This window comes from Bactrocera latifrons, unplaced genomic scaffold, assembly GCF_001853355.1.
Source record: "Bactrocera latifrons isolate USDA-ARS-PBARC rearing strain unplaced genomic scaffold, ASM185335v1 scaffold_243, whole genome shotgun sequence".
In the NCBI taxonomy this organism is placed as follows: domain Eukaryota; kingdom Metazoa; phylum Arthropoda; class Insecta; order Diptera; family Tephritidae; genus Bactrocera; species Bactrocera latifrons.
The window spans coordinates 90,324-112,443 of NW_017535997.1; the positions used below are offsets into that span (position 1 = coordinate 90,324).

Consider the following 22,120-nt stretch of genomic DNA (forward strand, 5'->3'; position numbering starts at 1 on the left):
ACTGTGCAGCTGCCTGTCAAACAATAAACGCATCTAATAAATAAACTATGAATACAAATGTATCTGCAGCAGAATATTCTGCTTGCTACTGTTTCGTGTGGCCAAATGTCAGATACATTCGTTCTTTTAATGTGYGTGTGCACTGCAGGTGCAGATACTTTAAGCAGAGTTGTATTTGACATGACGTTTCGTTTTAGCAACTCCCAGCATAAAATGATATAAGCAAATAWTCGCTCGTAAATTTTCGAAATAAATAAATAAACAAATACGTAAATTAATACATTAATTCAACAAAAAAAAAAAGAAGAGAAAAAGTTAAAATATTGCAGTAAAATCCACAAGTAGGCACTTACATTTGCAGGGACTAGTCTTTTTGCGGAGCGTTTGCATATTGGGCTCTTTCCAGTTTCTCTTCGCCAATTTGCGAAGTTTCTTATATTGTGTTGCTATCTTTGGTTAATCTTCGAGGAATATTTCWCCTTTGAATACTTTGTAGCATTTGCGAACGTATTAATAAACTAAATAATTTTATCTTTGGTGCTTTCTAAGGAGATTTTCAAACAATAATAATATCACAGTAAAATTAGAAAGTGTTCATATTCGCGCTTAATATCAACCATAATACCTATTACATATTTTGTGACTATTAATCAATTTATTTAAATTTTTAACAGTAGCTTTACTCTAATTTTTACTTTATCTTTTAGGATTCACCTACTGAGCTATTAGGTTGGTTTTTGGTGTCAAACTAATTACAGGCRGCTCAATTAAACGTAATGTCATGGAAACCACTCAGCACCTCTTTCACTCACAATTCATCCGCTTTCATCATAATTTATTTGTTTTGTTTACTTTCCAAGGGATGCCGTAGTTTGTTTTTGACTCTTTTTATTGCACACCTCTTTGTTTGTATTTTTATTCTTGCTTTTGTTGTTGTGTAGTATTCTTGGTCGATGTGTAGATGAGCAATGTGATAGCTGTTTAGCCGACAGCCTGACGGTATGACTGCAACACCGGCATTTCGAATACAGCAACTTTTATCGATTTTTCACTGTATCAACGCCTCGGTGTAGTATTTGGGCAAAGAAGGCTCGGTGCACCGTATGTGTCGTGCGAGAGGAGAATTATTCTTTTTATTAATATTGTGTTGGGTCTATTGTTCTTTATGTTAAATGGAYTAAAACTAATAAGCAATTTTTTATTTCATGGTAATTAACGCACAACTTTTCGGATACACAAAATCATCTYTCACACACTTGCTAAGGAAATTTTCAAAACCGCCGACGTTCCTTGTAACACTTCCGTTTAATTAAGCAGCAGCTCCGGTAATTCGGATGCACTTTTTTGTTGACCCGTTTCAACGCATTGCACTTTCATTGCTGAATTTATTTGCGTAGCAATAGGAAATTTTCAGTGCAACGCCTTTCATTGTCGCCGAACCCATGRCCGAATTACTACTTTCATTGGAAATTCAATGACGGAAAAGGATATGGGAAAGAAGGATAATAAGTGATTGACACTTTGCCATTGTGAATGGTTGTTGCGATTCGCGTTTTGGTGGAAAAGTGCTAACACAGCTAGCCTAATATTTTCAGTTTATCTYTCTATTCTCGTGATAGTCTAATAAAATTGAATGGAAATATAATTATATGAGAGCACTGTTATTGTTTTTGTGAAAGGTTCAAAAATAGTTTCTAATATTTGGATTTTGTGAATGTTAATATTCCGMCTAGCTGTGTTTAATGATAGCTGTGTTTATTTGTAGAATATTAAATATTAGCGAATTTATCGATGAAATACTAAAAATGTAATTATTATAGTAGTCTCACCTTTTTCTCAATACATTATGCAAAATAACATCAACAGGTAAAACTACAAGACTTAAATATGTTATTTCATTTAATGTTGTATGTCGTAAGCCAAAATAAATTTTGTGCAATAAATGAATATACCATTGTACAATATATTCCACAAGTGTTCAATAACRAGTATTCCGCATGCCATAAAAAGCAACTCTGTGTTGGCTCCAGCGGCGGCAATTGGAGCGACTCCAGTAGGTTCGTGTTTTTAATTTTGCTTTTACTCAGTCTTTCTCTTGCGCTGGTAGTGAACTTACTATTTTATATTTGTCGCGTAGCAGTTAAAAAGCGTTTATTAAATTTAAAAAATATACCTTTCAGCAAGAACACGGGCATGTTAATATTATTAGTGAAATATAAGTAACAAAGTGCAATTAGTGAAAACTACATAAGAGTGACAATCTAATTAGAAAATTTCCCATTGTGCAAGTTATAAATATTTTCCAATTGGTTTAACTTGGTACTGGACTCAGCCATTTGCCGTCGATCGTGTCGCGTTTTGTTGCTTTAGTGGTTAGTGCACAGAGCAGAAAACGAATTGGCAAAGTTGGAAAAGTGTGTAAACGAAAAGAGCAGATCTAAAAAGTCGAATTCTTGTAAAGGTTCACCCAACCAACACAACCAGTGCACAAACAACATCGGCTGATACCAACTGGATTTTTTGATTGAATTCCTATATTCGGTCTGTTGGGTGTTTTCAGTCACTTTTCAGTTCTTTTGTTTATTGAAAACAACCAATAGATATTAGAAATTTCACTASAATATAAAAATTTGGGACAAAATTTTCTGCAAACTAATTATTTGATCGGTGAACCAATGCAAAMGTCTTAAAAATTGAAACGAGTTTAGTGTGTGTGATATATAATTGAGTAAATACAAATAAGATCTTTGATTTGCCAAAGCAGTTGCAAGTTACACGAATTGCAGGGCTTACTGAGCTAAACATCCCGGTGAAACGTGAATTATAATTAAAAAAAAAAAAAAAATAGCATCCGTAGGTGACACTATAGTGCGCACGCGCGATCCACTGCATCAACAGGCGAATAAACAACGAAGCAAGGGAATACTAGTAGCCGCAAACAAACACTAGAAGAAAGTCGCAAAATGAATAAAACTTGTGCTCGCTGTCAGAAAGTGGTGTATCCCATCGAAGAGTTGAAATGTTTGGATAAAGTGAGTTTAAGTTTGAACTTTCGTTTAATCATTTCGTAATATTATAATATAAATAAATATCAGGTGGAAACTAGTTGTGTATGCAAATGCAATATTCATAAATTCTTATAAGTCTGTTTTTTTTTGTTTTCTGCGGCGCAGCGCTGGTTGCGTTTCCCAGTTGACATGTGTAAAAACGGGACAACAGGTGTGCCCAAAAAATTGTTTAGTTCCTCTGTTGTTTGGAAYTTTTTCAAGAGTTAAGAACATTTTGCAAATATTTATCAGTTTATGAAAAATTTTATTTTACTGCAATTTGAAATGTAATTTCTCTCCACTACGTGTGTCTCATTATTATTTTATTTTTTTTTTTTTTTAGTTATTTTTTAATGTGCTTGTTTAAAAATATTCCGATTGTGGTGCGCGTAGTCAGAAAGACGAACAAAGACACAAACGACGAGACAGACAAGACAACCCGTCGTGATAAGACAACAATGACGTTAAGAGTAAAAATGTTTATTAAGGTTTTGTTTGATTTTCTATATGAATCTCAATTTACCTACAAAATTATGCTTGAAGCGCAGATTTTTCGTTTACTCTGATTTTTTCTTTTACTTTTTACTCTTTKAGCCTGCTCTTATCTGCAAGTGTAAACTCTTATAAAACTATTATGCATTTGCTTAATGTAAATACAATTAATTTTTGTTTGTTTGTATATTWATGTACATACATATATTATGTGAGTTGAGTGGACATTTATTTTAATCTAATGACTGCAATGACCGTAAACTTTACCTGGTGCAGGTGTACACACACCGAAGTTTTTTGAAAAGAAACTTACACCTAATTTTGATATAAATACATACATACATACATACGCATGAGCATATATGTATAAATTTATACATTGCTTTGCAGTTGCGCACACATTTTCTGCAATAAAGTAGACTTGTCATAACCGCAGACCGGAAGCGAATTATTGTTGCAATTTCTTACATTTGTACATACATATCTATGTAAATGTCTGTAAGTACTCCTACAAATTGTAAGTCATTCACAAATAGTTCTTTTGCTTGCGTTTTTTTTTTGGCTGCTTAATTTACTGTGAAAGCTATTTTAGTTCCTACAATAATTCAATGATTCACTGCACTACTTGAATGCCTATTGAATAGAAAAACTTGGCAGTGTAAGCAAAAAAAAAGTCTTGCACTTTAATAAAGAATTTCGTGAAATTATCAAATCACTTTTTATGCATGCAATTTGCTAAGTGGAGAGCACTGCTATATCATATGTACATTGGCGGGCAAAATTGTGCACATACAGTCTAGTGGGGCTAAGCGTACTGGTGTGATGACGCAGCTGCTTAGGTTGCCGAATGCTGTGCAGCAGCAGGGTCTAACTCGTTGGTTAGTTGCTGATCTCATATTACCAGCACGATTTACACACGCCAGGCCGCTAGCTACAAATGTATGTACATACAATATTTTAGAGATTTACACTGTAAGCGATTGAAGTCGTTCTGGCAGTCAACGAGTCGTTAGTTGCTGCTCGCGGAGCCGGTTTGTAGACTTACTCGCTACACCGGCGTCTGGGCAACAAGCACATACAACATCTGTAGTGTTAAATACWCTAAAAGAACTAACATAATTTCTTTATTTAATTAATTTATCTGTATGCTGCGATGTCTGTCTGTCTCGACTTCTTGTTCTGAGATGACGTGAGAAAATGTGGTTTTTGCTGCTCTACTGGCTGCGTCGCACCAGCTTATACCAGAGAACTTAAGTTCTCTGCTTATACAATACAAAAATAGACCTGGAAGAACGCGCTGAGAGTTGGGATAATTATAGAATTTATGTAATGGGATTGGCTGGGAATAGTGTGTGGTACATATTATATTTACTTATGTATATATGTACATACATAACGAGTTGCAGCGCAAATATAAAACACAAACCAAGAAGTCAAAGTGAACAGCAGAAAAATGTGTAATCCTGCAGGTGTAAATGTGTAGGTTCTTCGCATACAAATAAATATTAACGAACTCGGCTTTTCGAATGATGAAGAAAATGAGGCGCTGCTGGCAATCAACTGAGGTCTTTATCAAACCTAACCACTGAAATGATGAATTCAAGAGTACGCGGCATCCTGTTGAGTTTTAGTATGCGCCACTGGCCTTACGCGTGGGCGCTGCTGAAGTAACCAGCTGAAGTTGAAAACGTTGCTCATCACTGTACACTCTASCAAGTCGGTAGCTGGCAGYTATRYRGTAGTGTAAGTAGGCGCTCAACATCAATTTCTACAACGATTTGTCTGCACTTTAACAAATTCGAAAATGAATAAGGCAAATAACAACTTCTGTAATTTGGCAAGGCAAATAACAAAATGATAGTGAAAACGTTAAACAAATCGTGTTTTTTCTTGCATTTGCGCTCATTTGCAAGCGGCAAGAAATTGGCTTGAGGCACTCGGAGTACTCGAAGTCCATTTACTTCACTTGATTGCTTGAATATGCATACATACACACTCTTAGGTCTCGTGCGATTTGTGAAATTCGTTTGGTTTGGTCTATGGCCTGTTCCGGTCTGGCCAGATTCCGAGTGTGTTGCGGAATGCTGCTGCTGGTACTTATGCCATTACGAGTACGTGCATGTGTGCTTTTTTCGGAATTCGCCACCAACCGACCTTGGGCATGCTTATTGCTTTATTATGGTTTCTTTACATTCTCTTGTTGTTTTAATTTTCTTAAAATCCAGTTTTCTGTTTCGTCATGCTCATTTTCATGGTGTTGACTTTAAGTATTATTATTATTACATTATATCATGTACTTTTACACACATACACACATATGAATGTATGCGTATGTTTAGTTTTTATTGGAATTTTCGCAAATTCTTTTTGCTGTTCTTTTATTTTATTAAGAATATTAAACTTAAACAAAAATTAAAAACAATTGTATCTTCTAAAAATTAGAATGCGAATTTTACTCGATGTACAGAATTAATCGACTATCGTAAAATCTGCGAACAAAATAATAACTTTTCTTGTTGAATTCCATGCGGATGAGATCCTAGCACTCCTAGTCAACTGTGTATAAATGGTTAAGCAGTAAATTTGTAATTGGAATTTTAGGAATGTTACAGAACTAAACTAAACTAATACTAAATCTGATTGTAATAAAGAAAATTATGTCTGATTCGAAATATCCATAAATAATTTCATTAATTAATATTAATTATTAAGTTTTCCTTAAATATATTTTAAAATAGCTTCGAGAAATGTTTTAATTTTTGAAGAAAAAATTCCACAATTTTATGAAGTTTTCTGAGTAATCTAATCTAGTCACGTATTAATGTTTGAATATTTACGAACACTTGTGGCTTAGGTCTAATTTGTGCAATGTAATTTTGTGTTGTCTGCGGCTATGCGGTCGATCGTCTTATTTCAATTAAGTTGACATCATGCGCTCTAAGACAATTGTAAGGCACAAAATATGTTATGACTGTACCCAATTGCTTTTATTACATATGCAGTATGTGTATCTTCATATATTTGCTTAATTTATGTACATACATACTATGTGGAAGAGCTTAGAAGCTTACGAATGTAAACAGGAATTTAATGAGATGTAAAGACGTTGTTGTTATAAAGAACTTATCATTAATTGTCTTTGCTCATAATTTAAAAATTCTTAATTTATTCTTCAAAATCTATGTCATCCGCTTCAAAGTAATCTCCTTGATTCCAATACACTTTTGCTAACATTTTTTCCAATCCTCGAAACAGTTCTTAAAGTCAATAATAGCCCTGAATATCAGAAGTYGCACGGAGATAAACCAGGCGGTATTGATTGAAAATTTGGCGAAAAACTTACAAAGAATCAAGCTTAATTCTGGCCGATTGCATTTCATGTATGTACTTCAGAAAAACAAGCGTATTCTAAACACTAATGAGTATTTTGCTGTGACATTGGACACAGATGTCACAGAAAACAGCTGATCGACCACAAATTCTAGAAAATAAAAAAAAAAAACAACAAAAAAAAAAAAATCGACAAAAGTTGAATTTTTCTTGCAAATGCATACTTACAATTAGTTACCTTGAATGTTTATTATTTCAAATTATTACTATTTAAAACAAGATTACATATAACTATAAATAATTTATTCAAAATTACGCTCACACTTGTCTACTTTCGATTCGTTGCGGTTTGGACGGAACTTATGCCACATTTATTTTTGATATTATTCCGCTAGAAACTGTAGTTCGTTTAAAACTTTTAATGAGCCATTGCAGCGCCGAGCAGTGTGGAGCGGTGAGCAATCAAAAACTTCCAGGCCACCACCGCAACTTCTGTTAGTTTCTTAGTTATTCGCTAGTTGTTTGCTATTCTACTCGGACAACTCGTTATGTATGTACATACACGTGTACGAGTAAGTTTGTTTGCAGCTACTTGTACGTGAGAGAAAGTACGAGTAAATGACCTCTTTTGGCCTGGTCCACAAACTATATGCACCAAGAAACAGCAAACAGATAAACAAACAATTACACATGAGCCAAAAAGCAAAAGAGCAAAAAATCGCAAACCACCGAGGCGACCAAAGTGGCAATAACAAGAGCAACAACCGCAAACATCACAAGTAAACAGCTAACAAATGTCAAAAAGCATGGCAACAAAGGCAAAAATAAAACCAACAAGCAGGCAATGAGCAACAATATGCAGTCATGCAGCAAATCCACGCGCAGCTGTTCGCCACTCCRGCGGTTGGCTGGCCGCCGGACCATTATTGCCGACTATCAGCGCCCGACCGCGCTCTGCTGTGACACGCGCTTAAACTTGCGCATTTTCAAATTTCAGTTTTCTAATTTTCATCTTGTCTTCTATTCTTCTCGGCTTTGCCGAACAGCGCATAGCCAAGCAAGCAGAACCGAATTCATACAAGTAAATTGTGCACTTACAAGCGAAGAGCCGAGCCGTCTGAATATTAAGTCAAATGTGCGCCAAGCGAAGACGACGAGTAGTACCCGCGACCGCGCGAAAGTGGGCAAAGCGATTGTTKAAGGAACGTTTCTTGGCGAGCCGCGACTGTAGGGGTCGRTTCAAGAGACATTTGCGATTGTTTGTAGGAGCTAAAGCGCGGGTGGTTTCGTCTTCGCTTTGTGCTTTCTCGCTCAATTCGCACAATTCTGTCGGATCATTCGCACTGTTTTKTGTTGGCTAGTGTCTTCACCAATTTGTGTGTGGACACAACGATTTAACACTCGCTAAGTCTTGCCCCAGCCACTTAAGAATCCAACTTTGAAGTACTGCGTGTACGTGTGTTAGTGTGTAAGTGAATTGCATTTTTTTTTAGAGAAATGATTCATCGGTCCGTTGTGAAGCGTACGAAGAGATAGGAAAAGATAAAACACAAGTCAACAATATGTGCCAGTCAACCAAGCATGCCCTTGTTCCCACTGAAGACAGGCAGACAAATTCGTATGAAGTGTAAACACTCAAAAAATCGCGTTTCGTTTTTAGTGCGTTTGACGTTTGAGTTGAATTCTTTCTTTCTCATGCAATGAAAAAAAGCTTACACCAAATGAAAAGTGGACGGAGACGGTTCCAATCTACATGCCATATGTAGTATATTTCACGAGGTCATCTAACGGGAGGCCTAGGAAACGTACTGTCGGCCACGGATCATACGAAGAGGGGTGTCAGATGTGTAGGGTTAGCTGGGCATACAAAGAAGTGGCTAYAGTCATGCGGGGACTTGTTGCATGCTGGACATATATTTGATATGACGAGGTCGATGTTGGATAAGTAGAATTATCCAGTACGAAGCTGTGCAAGGGTCACTCCCAATACTCGCGGCAACTCGAGCTCGTTTTCTGTCAGTTATGGTGTTTATGGCTCCACTGTGAATAGCGKTCAGTGCATGTCTGAAGTTAGTTGCGTTCGAAGTCTGGTTGGCGTATTGTCTTTATCGTCGTCGTAGTTGAGGAAGGGCCTCTTGATACTCTTAGGAAGCGGTTGCTCTTCAAGTAGATGACTAGGATGGGAAATACCCCAGTTAGAAAGTGCTTGTAGAGGAGTTCATTAACCTCTTAACTGGGATCATATGGACCTCAGTGTGCAGATGTTCGATAGGATACACCAAGAGGCATCCCGTTATGGTGCGAAGTGCAGTGTTCTGACATGTCTGTAGCTTCCTCGTCTGTGCTGCGAGGCGGTCGATCCATAGGGTGCATCAGTGAATCGGTCGACTAATGTGTTTTTGTTAATCCGAAGACATGGATAATCACTTGGTTTTGTACTTTTTACTGCTGGGTGAGCGCGTTTTCTTGGCATATAGCATTATGACTGACAATCGTTAAAAATTTGCATTTGTATTTGAGTACAGAGTTAGAAATGTTTCAATAAAACAGTAACAATGAATGCTAGTGTTTAACCCTTTGAAACACACTGTACGCGAACGGACTGCTGTACAAGTAACAATACAATAACATACCTTGTTATTGTTATAGCTTTGACTTATTTCTGAAACTCACTTGGAATGTAAAGCGAATAGCCACAAGATAATTTTGTAAACAAGTCAAGCTTGAAAATAAAAGTGGTTATTCCGCCTCGGCAGCGAGCGGTTCGAACCTGAACTTCGCTTTAGTCATCAATCGGAGTAGGGCGAAAGAGYGACAAAGGAGAGTGTGCAGAAAAGAGGCGAGGATACTATGCTAATTTMAATTTKTTTTYTTCATTTAATGTTGACGTATTATTATTWTATTTTTGCTTTGGCTTTGAGAAATGACAAATTTCCGCTCAAGCAGTCGGCATGGTAAGCTTTAAACGACAAATTCCAGTGTAATAAACAGATATACTATACATGTAGAATATGTATAGAATATGTATATATGATTTATACCTAAATTCGTTATTATTTTATTCCATTGGCCATTTCTGCGAATGCTATTAAAATTCCACTTCATTATCTATCTGTCTTCGTTGTGTGATTTGAAGAGCTTAGAATCATATTTTATAATTTCTATCGAMATTAATTTGCAGGCTCCCATTTTGCCTTTCTTCTTTTGTTCATTTTAGCAAATTATTGAGCTATTGTTGCTTTCAGTTTGTTGATCCAACAACAGTTATTGCACAGCGTTGTTGTGTTTTGTATTTAATGAGCTTAACTTGCTTTCCAACGCTGGCACAGGGTGAACTAGATTGGTGCGCAACTTGGACTTGATGATCTTTAAAATTTAGTAATTATATTGATATGTGATTCGCAATCGTTTTTATCGGAAGTTGTAGAGCTTTTACATACTTAAAGCAACCTAGCCAAGACCGCCTGCAGATATGAAGTCTGCAGTAAAACCTCCGCTCATGTAGTTATTTTTATTTATCAAATAAATTTCTACATATACACTCGCTTTAATWCAAGTAGTTCTAACATTTATGTATATTGTTCCGTTTCAAGTAACACGTGGTCATCTTTTGTAAGTATGTCAGCAAAAGAAGCTCTCCTYATTTGCGAGATGCTGTTTTTGGTGTAATTTCCGTTGTGTGTAGGAAATTATCTTGAAATCTCGCCAACTGTGTATCTTCATTAYAATTTAATCACATCGCTTCAGTCGCATCGACAAAGCTTCTTTGTCCACTTCGCAGCACACAAAAGCTTTAATGAACTTCTATTCTCGGTCTATTCTCCATCTATTGTGCGTATTCAAAGTGTTTTACAACTCTCCAAGTGGCTATTTTCTCTTTTACTTCTTTGSCTGCTCGGACTGCAGCTCGTTCACATTGACTTTGTGCGTTGTGCCATCTTGAAGTCCGCATTAATTTCYCGTTACATACAATTTGGGTCACTTGGGTGCTTGTGCGATCGCTTACACCATTTTCCTAACAATTAGTGGCGGTGAGCGGAGAATGTCGTTTTCACTAGCTTGCAGCTGAGTTGTCTTGCGACGGCTTTCTTGATTTTACAGTTTCGCACTGTCCGCCGTCATTGTGGAAGTTTTTGCTTTCGTTGTCAATGCTATTTTTCATTTCTCTCACCTTTGGTAGCGGTGCCTCGGGCGTCTTACTAAGTGCTATGCTTTGTTCGTCATTAGWCGCGCATCTGCTATTGGATCATCCGCCACTCGCGGTGCTCCCGCTTTCAGCATTAGAGTTCCCAAGATTCTATATATTTTTGCTTTGCCTTTCAGTTCTTTCTGCTTGCATGCATTTTCCCGACTGCAGTGAGGCAGAGTGTTTCCTGTCACTCAACCATTGTCACTGGCGTTTAGCACTTGTCGCTGCTGTTGGTGTCGGCGCTGCCGATTGTCGGGTCGCCCGTTTATTTATTATACTCGAATTTCGCTTGTAAATGKCTCGACTTTTGAGCCTTGTCGCCTGCTGCTGCTTCGTCGCATTGGAGCCTTTTCCGCACAGCCATTGTCAATTCTAGTTGTTGTTGGTTTTATTGTATTTCAAATGTTGTCTGTCTGCCGGCCGCTGGTTCGCTGTCAGCTCGTGTGCACCGCTGTGGATTTATGTTTTACTTTTATAATTAGCTATTTGTTCTTATTGCAGTTTAATTCTTCCGCCACAAATTCGGACTCTCTTCCACTTGCGTTCGCTTGCCCGCTGCTGTGTTTTTTGTTGATGCTCGCGTATAGAAGTTGCTTGACCTTTTGGCTCGTTTGCATTTTCACCAGCCATTCCCACTTCTTTTCAGCTTTTTTCGAACTCGGCATTTTCCCCACATTTGCTTCGTTTAAATTCAATTGACTTTTATTATCTTASKAGGCGAATTGGTGTGTGTGTGCTTTCACTGCGTTTGCGCGGTTAGACGAAAGCCAGTCATGCCGCAGCGTCTATTCGTAATTGTTGCATGCAGCATGCACGTAAGTAGCACGCTTGCCGCGCCGCTTGCAGTCAATCTGTCTGCTGTCGGTGCTTCCCCCATTGGCATTGGCACCCGACCGACGCAGCTAGACCTTCGAAAGCGGGGCCCTCCTCCGTTTTAACACTAATGTGTGTGTATGTATGTGTGTTTGTGAAGGAATTAAGCATTTTTATCTGATCTCGTTTCGCTTATGCTTATGCCGGGCCGCATGCTTCCATTCGTCTGTCGTCTTCAAATACGTCGGGTTTCCTCGTTAAGCTTTTATTGTTACACTCGATATTTCCGCTGCTGTCGATCTGCTGCCTTCCTTCTTGATTCTTCCCACTCAACTCGCTACGCTAACTACATGCATTGTTAGTGTTGTTGTTGTCAGCCATCAAGTTTTATTGCATTTAGTTTGTCCATGCGTCATTTAACACACGTTGCCACTTGATTTTCTCCGCACACAAGCATCCCTTTTAATGGTGCGACTTTTATTTGCTGCTAAGAGTCGTGTGTGTTTGTTGTTCTTCGGCTCGAACGCCAATCATTCGGCAATGCTACGGCTTCGTGGGCTTCATTTATACGTTTGTTGTGCTTAACATATATTTGAACTTGCCGTTGTTTGCTGTTGTTCTTGTTGTTGCTGTTGTTCTTGTTGTTGCTGCCATTGGAGATGCGGCAGCTGGTGATGCTGCTTCTTGTTGCCGATCTGTAGGGTTCATTTATTGCAATTGAACTTGTTGCTCACACGCGCTGTCGGGCTCAAAAAGCCKCACGAAGTGCAAGGCAAAGGGCAAAGYTGTTGTTGGTAATTACTTGACGAACAATTGCTGTTGTATTAATCAATAAAAGCCTCAGAATGGAAATACTTATGTAATTGTTTGATTTCAGCTGCCAACATTTGTCTATGCGACCATAAATGTTTTTATAGCTGTGTGTGTTTGTAAGACAAATTCGTAAACTTTATTTTTGGGATTTCAAGACATCCAACTTTCTTATTTAATTGCCAATAAGTCTACTGAATATTCATCAAACGTTCTAAGATCTTTTCTTAGGCGAGGGGTTCGAACTAAAGAAGCGGGGCGTTGAAAACTTTTAATTGCCTCACCMCTTACACACACACATACATACATACATATATGTACATATGTACTTATGCCCTGAGTGCTTAGGTGGTCCACTGACATGTTTATATGTTTCTTCAATACCTTTTGGTTCGTTGTTCGTAAGTACCGGAAGAATGGGTTTTAGGCACAGCAAGTATCTAATATATCAGAAGTAAATTACTTGGTACGATAAGGATCGTTCAACTTTATGGTTACCTSTCTACTCCGAAARGTGTAAAGCTCCAATACAATATTATTATTGAGATATGAGAAACTGATGATAGAGATCTCGAATCCTAACCCTTCAAATATATTACATAATGATTACAATTTTTTTTTACACCTAACCTTTTGTTTGTATCACCTAAACCTAATCGAAAGAATATAAATATATTGTTATATCTTCTTCTTCTTTATTGGCGTGGACACCGCTTACGAGGTTATAGCCGAGTTTACACAGCCAATCGTTCTTCCTTTTCGCTGTTTGGCGCCAATTTGAGATCTTAAGTGTAGCTAGGTCATGGAGGTCTTTCTCTTCCTGTGCTTCCGCTGGCGGCTACTGCGTCGAATACTCTCAGAGCTAGAATGCTCGAAAACTCGTAACGCCAACTCATCAGATGTTATCATTGTCCATGCCTCTGACCATTTAGCAAACCGGAGTTGATGAGTGACTTGTAGAGTTTGGTTTTTCCTTGTTCGTGGAGAGATGACTTTACTTCTCAATTGCTTAACAGGAGATATTTCGTCTTGTGCTCATTCATTACCATATCCATTTGCTTCGCTTCCTTATCCAGTCTGGAGAAAGCAGAACTAAYGGCGCAGTCGTTGAGTCCAATGATCAATATCTTCGGGGTACATTTCTCGGGGTTCGGTAAGAATAAGCTCCGGTCTTTAAACCATCTGTTCTTTTTCGGCATTATCCCTGTCGGCCAGCTTGTCAAGCTCTTCATACTCACGCATTTCGGCCTCTCTCTTTTTGTGGTCCCGCTGCGACACGGCACTCCTCATCGTACCAGCTGTTCTTTTGCCTTTTCCAAAAACCAATGGTTCYTTGTTGCAGCTGTACGTAAGGASCTTGAAATGCCGTCCCATAGTTCCTTTATACCAAGTTGCTGAAGAGTAGAAATCGTTCGGCTGCCGGTTGTGATTGCAGCTTCTAGACGTCTAACCTTCCTTGCGTTTGTGTGGGTGTTAGGACCTCGGAGTGTATGCACGTCTATAACACTGGGCACGTGTCTTCCGTCTATCACAACACGATCGATTTGGTTGGTGGCTTTTCGATCCGGAGACAGTATTAAGGAATGTTTAAACTAAACCAAAAGACTAGTCCTCCATTTTCCACAAGCAATTTGCAATGCGGAATTCGAACACTGTGAGCTCAAACACTATTTAATCAATTTTATTTTCACTTTATTCACAATAATGCGTGTGCTGGTKCATGTAAAATTTATACCCCACTTTGGGCTTCTCGATTTGTTAATATTTGGGTCGCGCGAGACAAAGCCATCTGCCAAMGCTCKTATGCCTGGCGTTGCTGGTAGCGGCAAAGAACTAGTTTTTTGTTAAAAATAATTATCGATTGTGAAAATCGCGGAATGGCGCACACACGCACGCACATGCACACAATAGGGGCTTTGGCTTTATCTTTTCCGCATCAGCACAATGGCTTGCAAATTGAGCTACCCCACTTCTGTCGAAACTTTTCTATTTATTTATGCCCGTTTCTTTATTAGCGCTCCATCAATACGTGCACACACACATACACACATGCATATGCGTCTGAAAGTAGAATGATGTCAAACTTTCAGTATTTGACCCAACTGCAGCAATGTGCAATACAAAAGCGATAACATCAGGCGTGAGGTGGCGAGCGGGCAGCGGGGCGATGGAGCGCTGATTTTCCACACCGACCATTGGCAGCCAGCGGTAACTGGATTTGCTTAGCGGTGAATTGTTGCATATGACAATCGGTGTTGTAAACCGCAACACCACCGACGGCGGTGAATCACCGTGCCGCCAAGCATTGATGCATGGATACTTGCAGCAAGAAATTTATGAGGCGGCGTAGCAGCAACAACAATTGCAACTGGAACTCGTACTGGATTACGATTACGAATTGGCATGAAAATTGGGGCTGTGTGCAACCGCAGAGAATGCCAGCTCAGCAGCTGTGGCGACTTCCTGCTTCGCTTGCGCTGCCATTATGGCCAACACGCTTTCAAAACTATTACAATATGCTTTCCTTGTGTCTCTTGTCACACAGGTATGCACAAGCGTGTGCAAGTAGCTTTTTAGTTGTGTCTGTTGCAAATGCGTCTCATTTTTGATGCCACTTGACGCGTGGCAATAGGCAGCAGCCTCACACGCGCACTTGAGCGTTTTAATAGTAGCCGGCAACTTTCTTATACTTGCATTTATGTTGAATGCTTCGTTGTTGTTGTTGGCGTTTGCGTAGTTTTCATTATTTTCGGCCTGCAATGCCGTTGCAGCAGGTTCCGCGACGGGGCTGGAGTCTGCGCCGCCGCCCGGCAGTCCAAAATAGGCAACTTCGGTATTGTGCGCTCGCTGCGCAGCATTCATTTGCGTTTTTCTTATGCAAGTTTTGTATTATGAAATTTTAATTGAGATTTTCAACTTCATGCTATTCATTAACTCCAAGCATACTTGCTCGCTCGCCATGCTTATTCAGTCGCAATTATGTATGTGTCTCGCTCGCTGTATGCACGAGTGTGGCACTGTGGTTCGCGTTTGCATGCGAGTGCCAGTTTAATCTCATTGAGGTAGTGAGTGCTCTGCATTCCAGCCTCAAGACTACAAGACTACAAGGCTTGTCTACTTGGCGCTGCTTGTGTAACGTTTGCTTGCCTTTCGCTTAGTTTGCTCTTACTTTTCATTCCACTTTGAAGTTTACTTTGGTAATATTTGTTAATTTTTTTTATGTTTTTAATTTGTGTAATATTTTAATGCAACTTTTTCGGCATTCGACTGTTGCTTGCCGCCCAAAACTTTTAATGACGTTATTTTGGGTTAATATGTTTTAGTAGGATCCATTAAGCACCCGTTGTGTATACGTATAATTAATACTGTACGGTCGAAATACTAGCGGGGCGGGGTCGCTAGTTTAAAAATTTTGTTCGCAGAAAGCAAAAGTTTTTTTTAATGCAATGCAATGTGAACTTAGAGGCTATTTAATGAGTAGTGTTATTATTTCGGGCTGAGTCGATTTAGCCATGTCCGTCTATTTATAAGCGAACTAGCTCCTCGACTTTTGATACATCGATCCGGAAATTTGCAAACGTTCTTTTCTCCCCTTGAAACTGCTCAWTTGCCGAATTGCTGATACAGCACATAGTTGCCATACAAACTTGCCAATCAAAACCAAGTTCTTTTATTTTCTTTCTAACGGAGTGGAAGTCTCCCTCTTCCTCTGTTACCCCCGTGTACTCTGTCGATTATTTTCAGAGCTGGAGTATTTTCGTCCATACGGACGTCATGACCGTGCCAGCGTACCCGCTGTCTTTCAATTCGCTGAACTATGATAATGTCGTCGTATAACTCATACAGCTCATCATTCCATCGAATGCGGTATTCGCCACGTCCATGTCTCTGGACTATGTAGCAGGACGGGAATAATGAGTAACTTATAGAGTTTTGTTTTTGTTCGTCGTCGTCGAGACTTTACATCTCCATTGCCTACTTAGTCCGAAGTAGCGCGGATGTCTTATAAAAGACTGTAACTGCTCGATTAAGCTCTGCAGCTCCGATTTTTTACCTCAGCAGTATATTGAAGAAGTCGCACGATAGTGACCTCAAGGAGGTCTTTTCCGATCCTCGCGGCGATTTTGGTATTGCTCTACGTCAGTTTGCACAGCGGTATTAGTTTTGTGGGGATACTAAATTCGGACATCGCTGCATAAAGACAGCTCCTTTTCATGCTGTCGAAAGCAGCTTTGAAATCGCCGCAGAGGTAATGTGTGTTGATTCTCATTTCACGGGTCTTTTCCAAAATTTATCACATGGTGAATATTTGGTCGATTGTTGATTTGCCAGGTCTAAGCCACACTGATAAGGTCCAATCAGTTTGTTGACGTTTCGCTTTAATCTCTCACACAATACGCTCGATAGACCTTTATACGCGATGTTGAGGAGGCTTATCCCTTCCTTAAGAAGCTGATGCAAGCTCGTTATCTGTTATTCGCAGTCGTGTTTGAATAGCTCCATCAGCCCCCGCTGCTTTATTGCTCTTCAGGTGGGTGATTGCTATTCGAACCTATTCATGGTAGGGCAATGGAACGTCATCGATTGGGTAAACGGGTTCGCCTTCTCCCGGCGTTATACTTTCACTGCCATTCAGCAGGCTGGCGAAGTGTTCTCTCCATAATTTTAGTATGSCCTGGGCTTCAGTCACTAGATTACCTCTGGCTGGTAGCTGGTCTATAAACCCGCTTCGGTCTTAAAACCTTCTGTTAGGMGCCGCATCTTTTCGTACAATTTTCGAGCATTACCCTTGTCCGCCAAGTTGTCAARCTCTTCGTASTCAMGTATTTYRGCATTGCTCTTTTTYGTCTGAAAATGCGACATGGAATCATATGTAGAAGTTCACGCAAGTGAGGAAAGTTCTCTGATTGCCATTTTCTTGAGAGTGGCCAGAAACGATTCTTTTATATATGGCTCAAGCAGCTCACGACTTCCGGTCCTAGGTCAAGTATCCTCTGGGTAGCCAAGGAACATCCGTTTGAAGATCAATTAAAGTGAGAACGTTTAACATCCCTTTCATGGGTTGTGGGCTGGGTTTGGGACTTGCCGTGTAAAGAGCACTTCCAATGAAAACGAGGTGAATTCATTTTACAGTTGAAAAAACGAAAAAAATAATATAGAAATAATATAGCCTATAAATAATACATATTTTCAACCTTTCAGCTGAAAAACAATGTTCAATACTCCAAATGAGTAATATCATATTTTATTGGAAAGCTCTTTTCATTTGCATGTCATATTGAGTATGTCTCTGATAATAAGCCAGCAAAGCTTGGATAAAAACTCTTCAACCGAAAGTGTCATTAAAACGGAAAACCTACTTCACGTGCAAAGAGAATTTACAAAATTATTATTTTTTAAGCTGCGGGTTTCGGAGTGCAACATTTTTCTGACACAGTTAACAACCGAATATTTCTGTGTGTGTGTGGCCTTAAAACCAACAACAAGCACTGTGCTCCGAATGCGGGTTAAGCCGAAACATGGAAAACCTATTAACAATAACTAATTGAACAAAACGTGTGAAATATGCGGTGACAATGGATCAGTGGGACAAGTCCATAGTCACAGTGACGAAAATGCACTCATTGACGCACATACCTACACACACATATGTGAGTTTATATTATGACACAGAATTACATTGTGTGAAGCCACGCGAAATTCATGCGCGCACACACACACACATGCAAACCTATAATGTCCACGCAGCATTAACCGAACAATGCGAGGTGACGTTTTTGCTCTCTTCTCGGCTCTTTTCTCTGTGGCAGAAGGCGCTTGCAGATATGGCTGCGCGGCTCGAGCATATTTATTTTGTTTATAGGCGAAGGGAAAATGTCACATAAATAATTTCATTTAAAATTCATTGTACGCATTGCAGAGGCACAGCATTCGCTTCCAATGGCAGCCTCCGCCGTACACACACCCATAACCACGGCTGACTTGTGGCACAATTACTTGGCGGCAAACGTAGCTGGCAGTACATAAATGAACGGATTTCCAGTGTTGCTTCGCAGTAGTGCCATTTCGACTGCCGATTGGGTCAGTTTATCAAAAATGTAAATTTTGGAAGAAACTTAGTCAGCGAAAGAGCTGCAGCTGTTGTGAGGTGTTGAGATTTTATTTTTCGGTTTGAAGAGATATGRATCATTGGAATCTCCTTTTGAGGGAATGCGAAAGCACGATATTCTTTTGTTTCGGCTGATTTTTGGTGCTCCATCAGTATACTTGACCCATATTTCTAACAATACAAACTCTATTTTTCACTGCAACCAGGGTAATTTAAGCATTGTAATAGGATTTACTGCAGGGATCGCTTGAATACCATTTAYATACATACAAACATGTGCACTTATGGATAGACGTGTATGTGTGTCAGTGTCAGTGGCAAATCGGCATTGTGCGACTGCTGCCAGAGTGCTGCTAGAACATGAGCTACAAAGAAAAGTGTTTGCATAGTAAAAAGAGCAAAAATCGGGGAAATTTTTTGCATGCCAACAGTATAACGTTACAAGTACATACGTATGTAGATAGGTTTCAGTGCTTTCAACACAGTAAACGAATCCCTTTATAGTCCTTCGGCGACGAGCGACCTGCTTATGTCAATAAATGCCATTTAAACTAATCATTTGCATCAAACAAACGGAAAGTCACACACGAACTATGTACATACATATCTATGTGTGTGTATGTATGTATGTATGTATGTATGTGTGTGTGTGATTTTGATTACGGAAGTTGTGTGGAGCAGTAGAGTTGCAACTGCTGATGTTGGCGGCGTTTCACAAAAGTACATATGTATATATGTACATACAAACAATAAACATACATAAATACATACATATGTACATACTCATACAAATGTACACATGTAGATACATGTATGCATATTTCTTTGTACTTATGTATATACGAGTACAACCAGTTGCTGTCACCAAATGGCGGAAGCTCTAACTTGGTTAGTTTTTGCAAATATTTTCCTTTCTCCTTTGCTTTGAATAATTTTCCACCGCTTTTCCCTGCTATGTGTTCATTTACCTCTACACATTCCTCTACTAAAACACTCACACAGGCATTCACATATTCGCACAGATTCCTTGATATAATGAATTCGGTATCAAATGCTTTTTGAAGACACTTAGCTAGGATTAATACTTAATTGTTGTTGTTTGCATTCATTGCTAACTATGCAAATAAAATCCTTTGATATTATCTAATCGATAGTTGTGTGCAATCGATAAGTGCATTTGAAAAGCTCCTCKACTCAATTATCTCGCGCCATCGAGAGCTCTTTGAATGGTTGATTAAGCTTAAGACTGGCGGGAATCACTACTTCGTTGGCATTCAGCAGGGATATACGCATTATCAAAGCAAAATTGCACTTCAGTGGGATTATGACATTAAAAGTGAAAAATTCGACAAAGAATGTGACAGAAAGGTGAAAGAAATTTGTAAATGTCACCTCCAAAGTAATATCGACCATATGTAATACACGCGATTTTTCCAGTCCTTAATATACTTTTCATAAGCATTTTTTGGGTTGGACTTCAGCTCCTTCAGCGAATTTGGTTTTATCTCTTCGATCGCCTGAAAACGGGTTCCACGGAGCAAWTTCACTTTGGAGTACAAGAAAAACTCACACGGAATCAAATCTGGTGAACACGGTGGTTGATCGATAGTATTCATTTTGTTTTTGGTTTAAAGTTCGGTCACAATCATACGCTTTTTCAAATATTCGCAACGATTTCGCACATGAAATTTGGTTAGAAATCCATCGAGATGTARTATTTTCCGAAACCAACTCCATTTTTTAGTCGTCCAGTTAAGATAATTTCGCGTAAAGAATATTTTGACCGATTAAAATGCTTCARTTCTGCATTTACAAACTCATTTTCGTTGTAAGCACTCCAAAAAGCAAAGTCAAAAACAATAATAACATCAGCGCATGCCATATAAGGTCAAGTTTAATACGTGCGGCAAACGATTTATCGCCATACATGTTTAGGTTAATTCAATTTTGGATTTCCATTCAAAACKAAACAAAAACATGCAACGTTCCGCTCCAATAAATATGAGTTTATTACTGGAAAAGCGAAAATGGGCAAGCGTAGCTTGTAACTAAACCTACACACATACATACACTCGTAGCTCGTGGAGACAAGGTCAAGGTAGCGACGTACGACGCGGAATGGAAAACCACGCCGCGATTATCAAGTTAACACGTATCGCGTAATGAACCATAATTCAAAAAATAAAAACCACTCATTAAATTTATTTGATAATCATGCAGCCATACGTGAAAATCCACAAAAATGATAATTTCAAGACATTTCATCGAATTGGTGAGGTGTTTATTTGAATATATGTATTTCTCAATATCTCAAAGAGTTTTTCATTTTTTGTGCAAACTTGATTGCCGAACGTGCTGAATGCGTAGAATTGGCACTCTGTGCTTACCCGCGATCGCCGATCGGCGTTATTTTCCACATTTCCACAACCATTCACACATACACACGTTTATACAGATCACCATAAAAGGTAAACAATAATTGTCAACGCCGTGTTCGTAACATCAAACAACATTTTGCCTTTGTGGCAATCATTTTCACTCAATACATACTTACAATATTGATATATGGCATATATACATATTAATTATTCTTTATACTGCCAGTTCAATTATTACAATTGCTTTGTTGCCACTTTTCCATATAAGTAGAGTCCATGTTATGGGCAAAACTAGTGAATGTCCATAATTTAACATTCTCGTGGTTTCGCATGCCTCGTGTATTTGTAAGCATGTCGAAGTRCTATTGCGCTCCACTAAAAATAAAAAAAACACTTTAATTGAAAAAAATTCCCACCGTAGCGTCCATAGGCGGATCATACTAAGATTGAACTCGCAAAAGCGGTTGCTCATCAATCAGTACTGTAGRCAACTTCATACCGCTCGAGCATTAACAATGTGATCTACAAAAACTGAATATTCTCTATAGCTTCTCTATAGCTTGCTAACAAATTATGTAAATTTCCTCTTCATTGACCTTTTTGTCATGGTTGCATATGTTTGGTATGGGGCCCAAGCAAGTATATTGCAATGACGAATTTGAAGAAGACTTTTCGTTAATTAGAAAAAGTCTAACGGTGGGATATCACAAATCCATTGATTGATGCGATGTGTGCTAAGTGGCCTGTTGTGACCAAATTTAGCCAAGATCATGAGCATAAATTTCAGGCTTCGAATATTCGGTTACCATGGCGGGATAACGGTCGCTTTGAAGGTTACTATCTCTCCGGCATYATTTTTGAAGAAATATGGACCCATGTTTCCACCGGTCTGTAAACTACACCAAACCGTTTTCTGGATGAAATGGCAGCTTTTGAATCTCTTCAGCTTGCT

General features: G+C 38.9%; 1 protein-coding gene across 6 annotated transcripts in view; it reads left to right on the forward strand.

The window, feature by feature from the left end:
• The first annotated feature begins 2,100 nt into the window (after positions 1-2,100).
• Positions 2,101-22,120, forward strand: part of LOC108969208 (LIM and SH3 domain protein Lasp) — a 54,630-nt gene continuing 34,610 nt past the window's right edge. For all 6 annotated transcript variants that reach the window (XM_018933745.1, XM_018933746.1, XM_018933747.1 and 3 more), the window contains exon 1: positions 2,101-3,032. In XM_018933745.1, the coding sequence (XP_018789290.1) occupies positions 2,964-3,032 (69 nt within the window). In that variant the 5' untranslated portion in view covers positions 2,101-2,963. The remainder of the gene's footprint in view (positions 3,033-22,120) is intronic.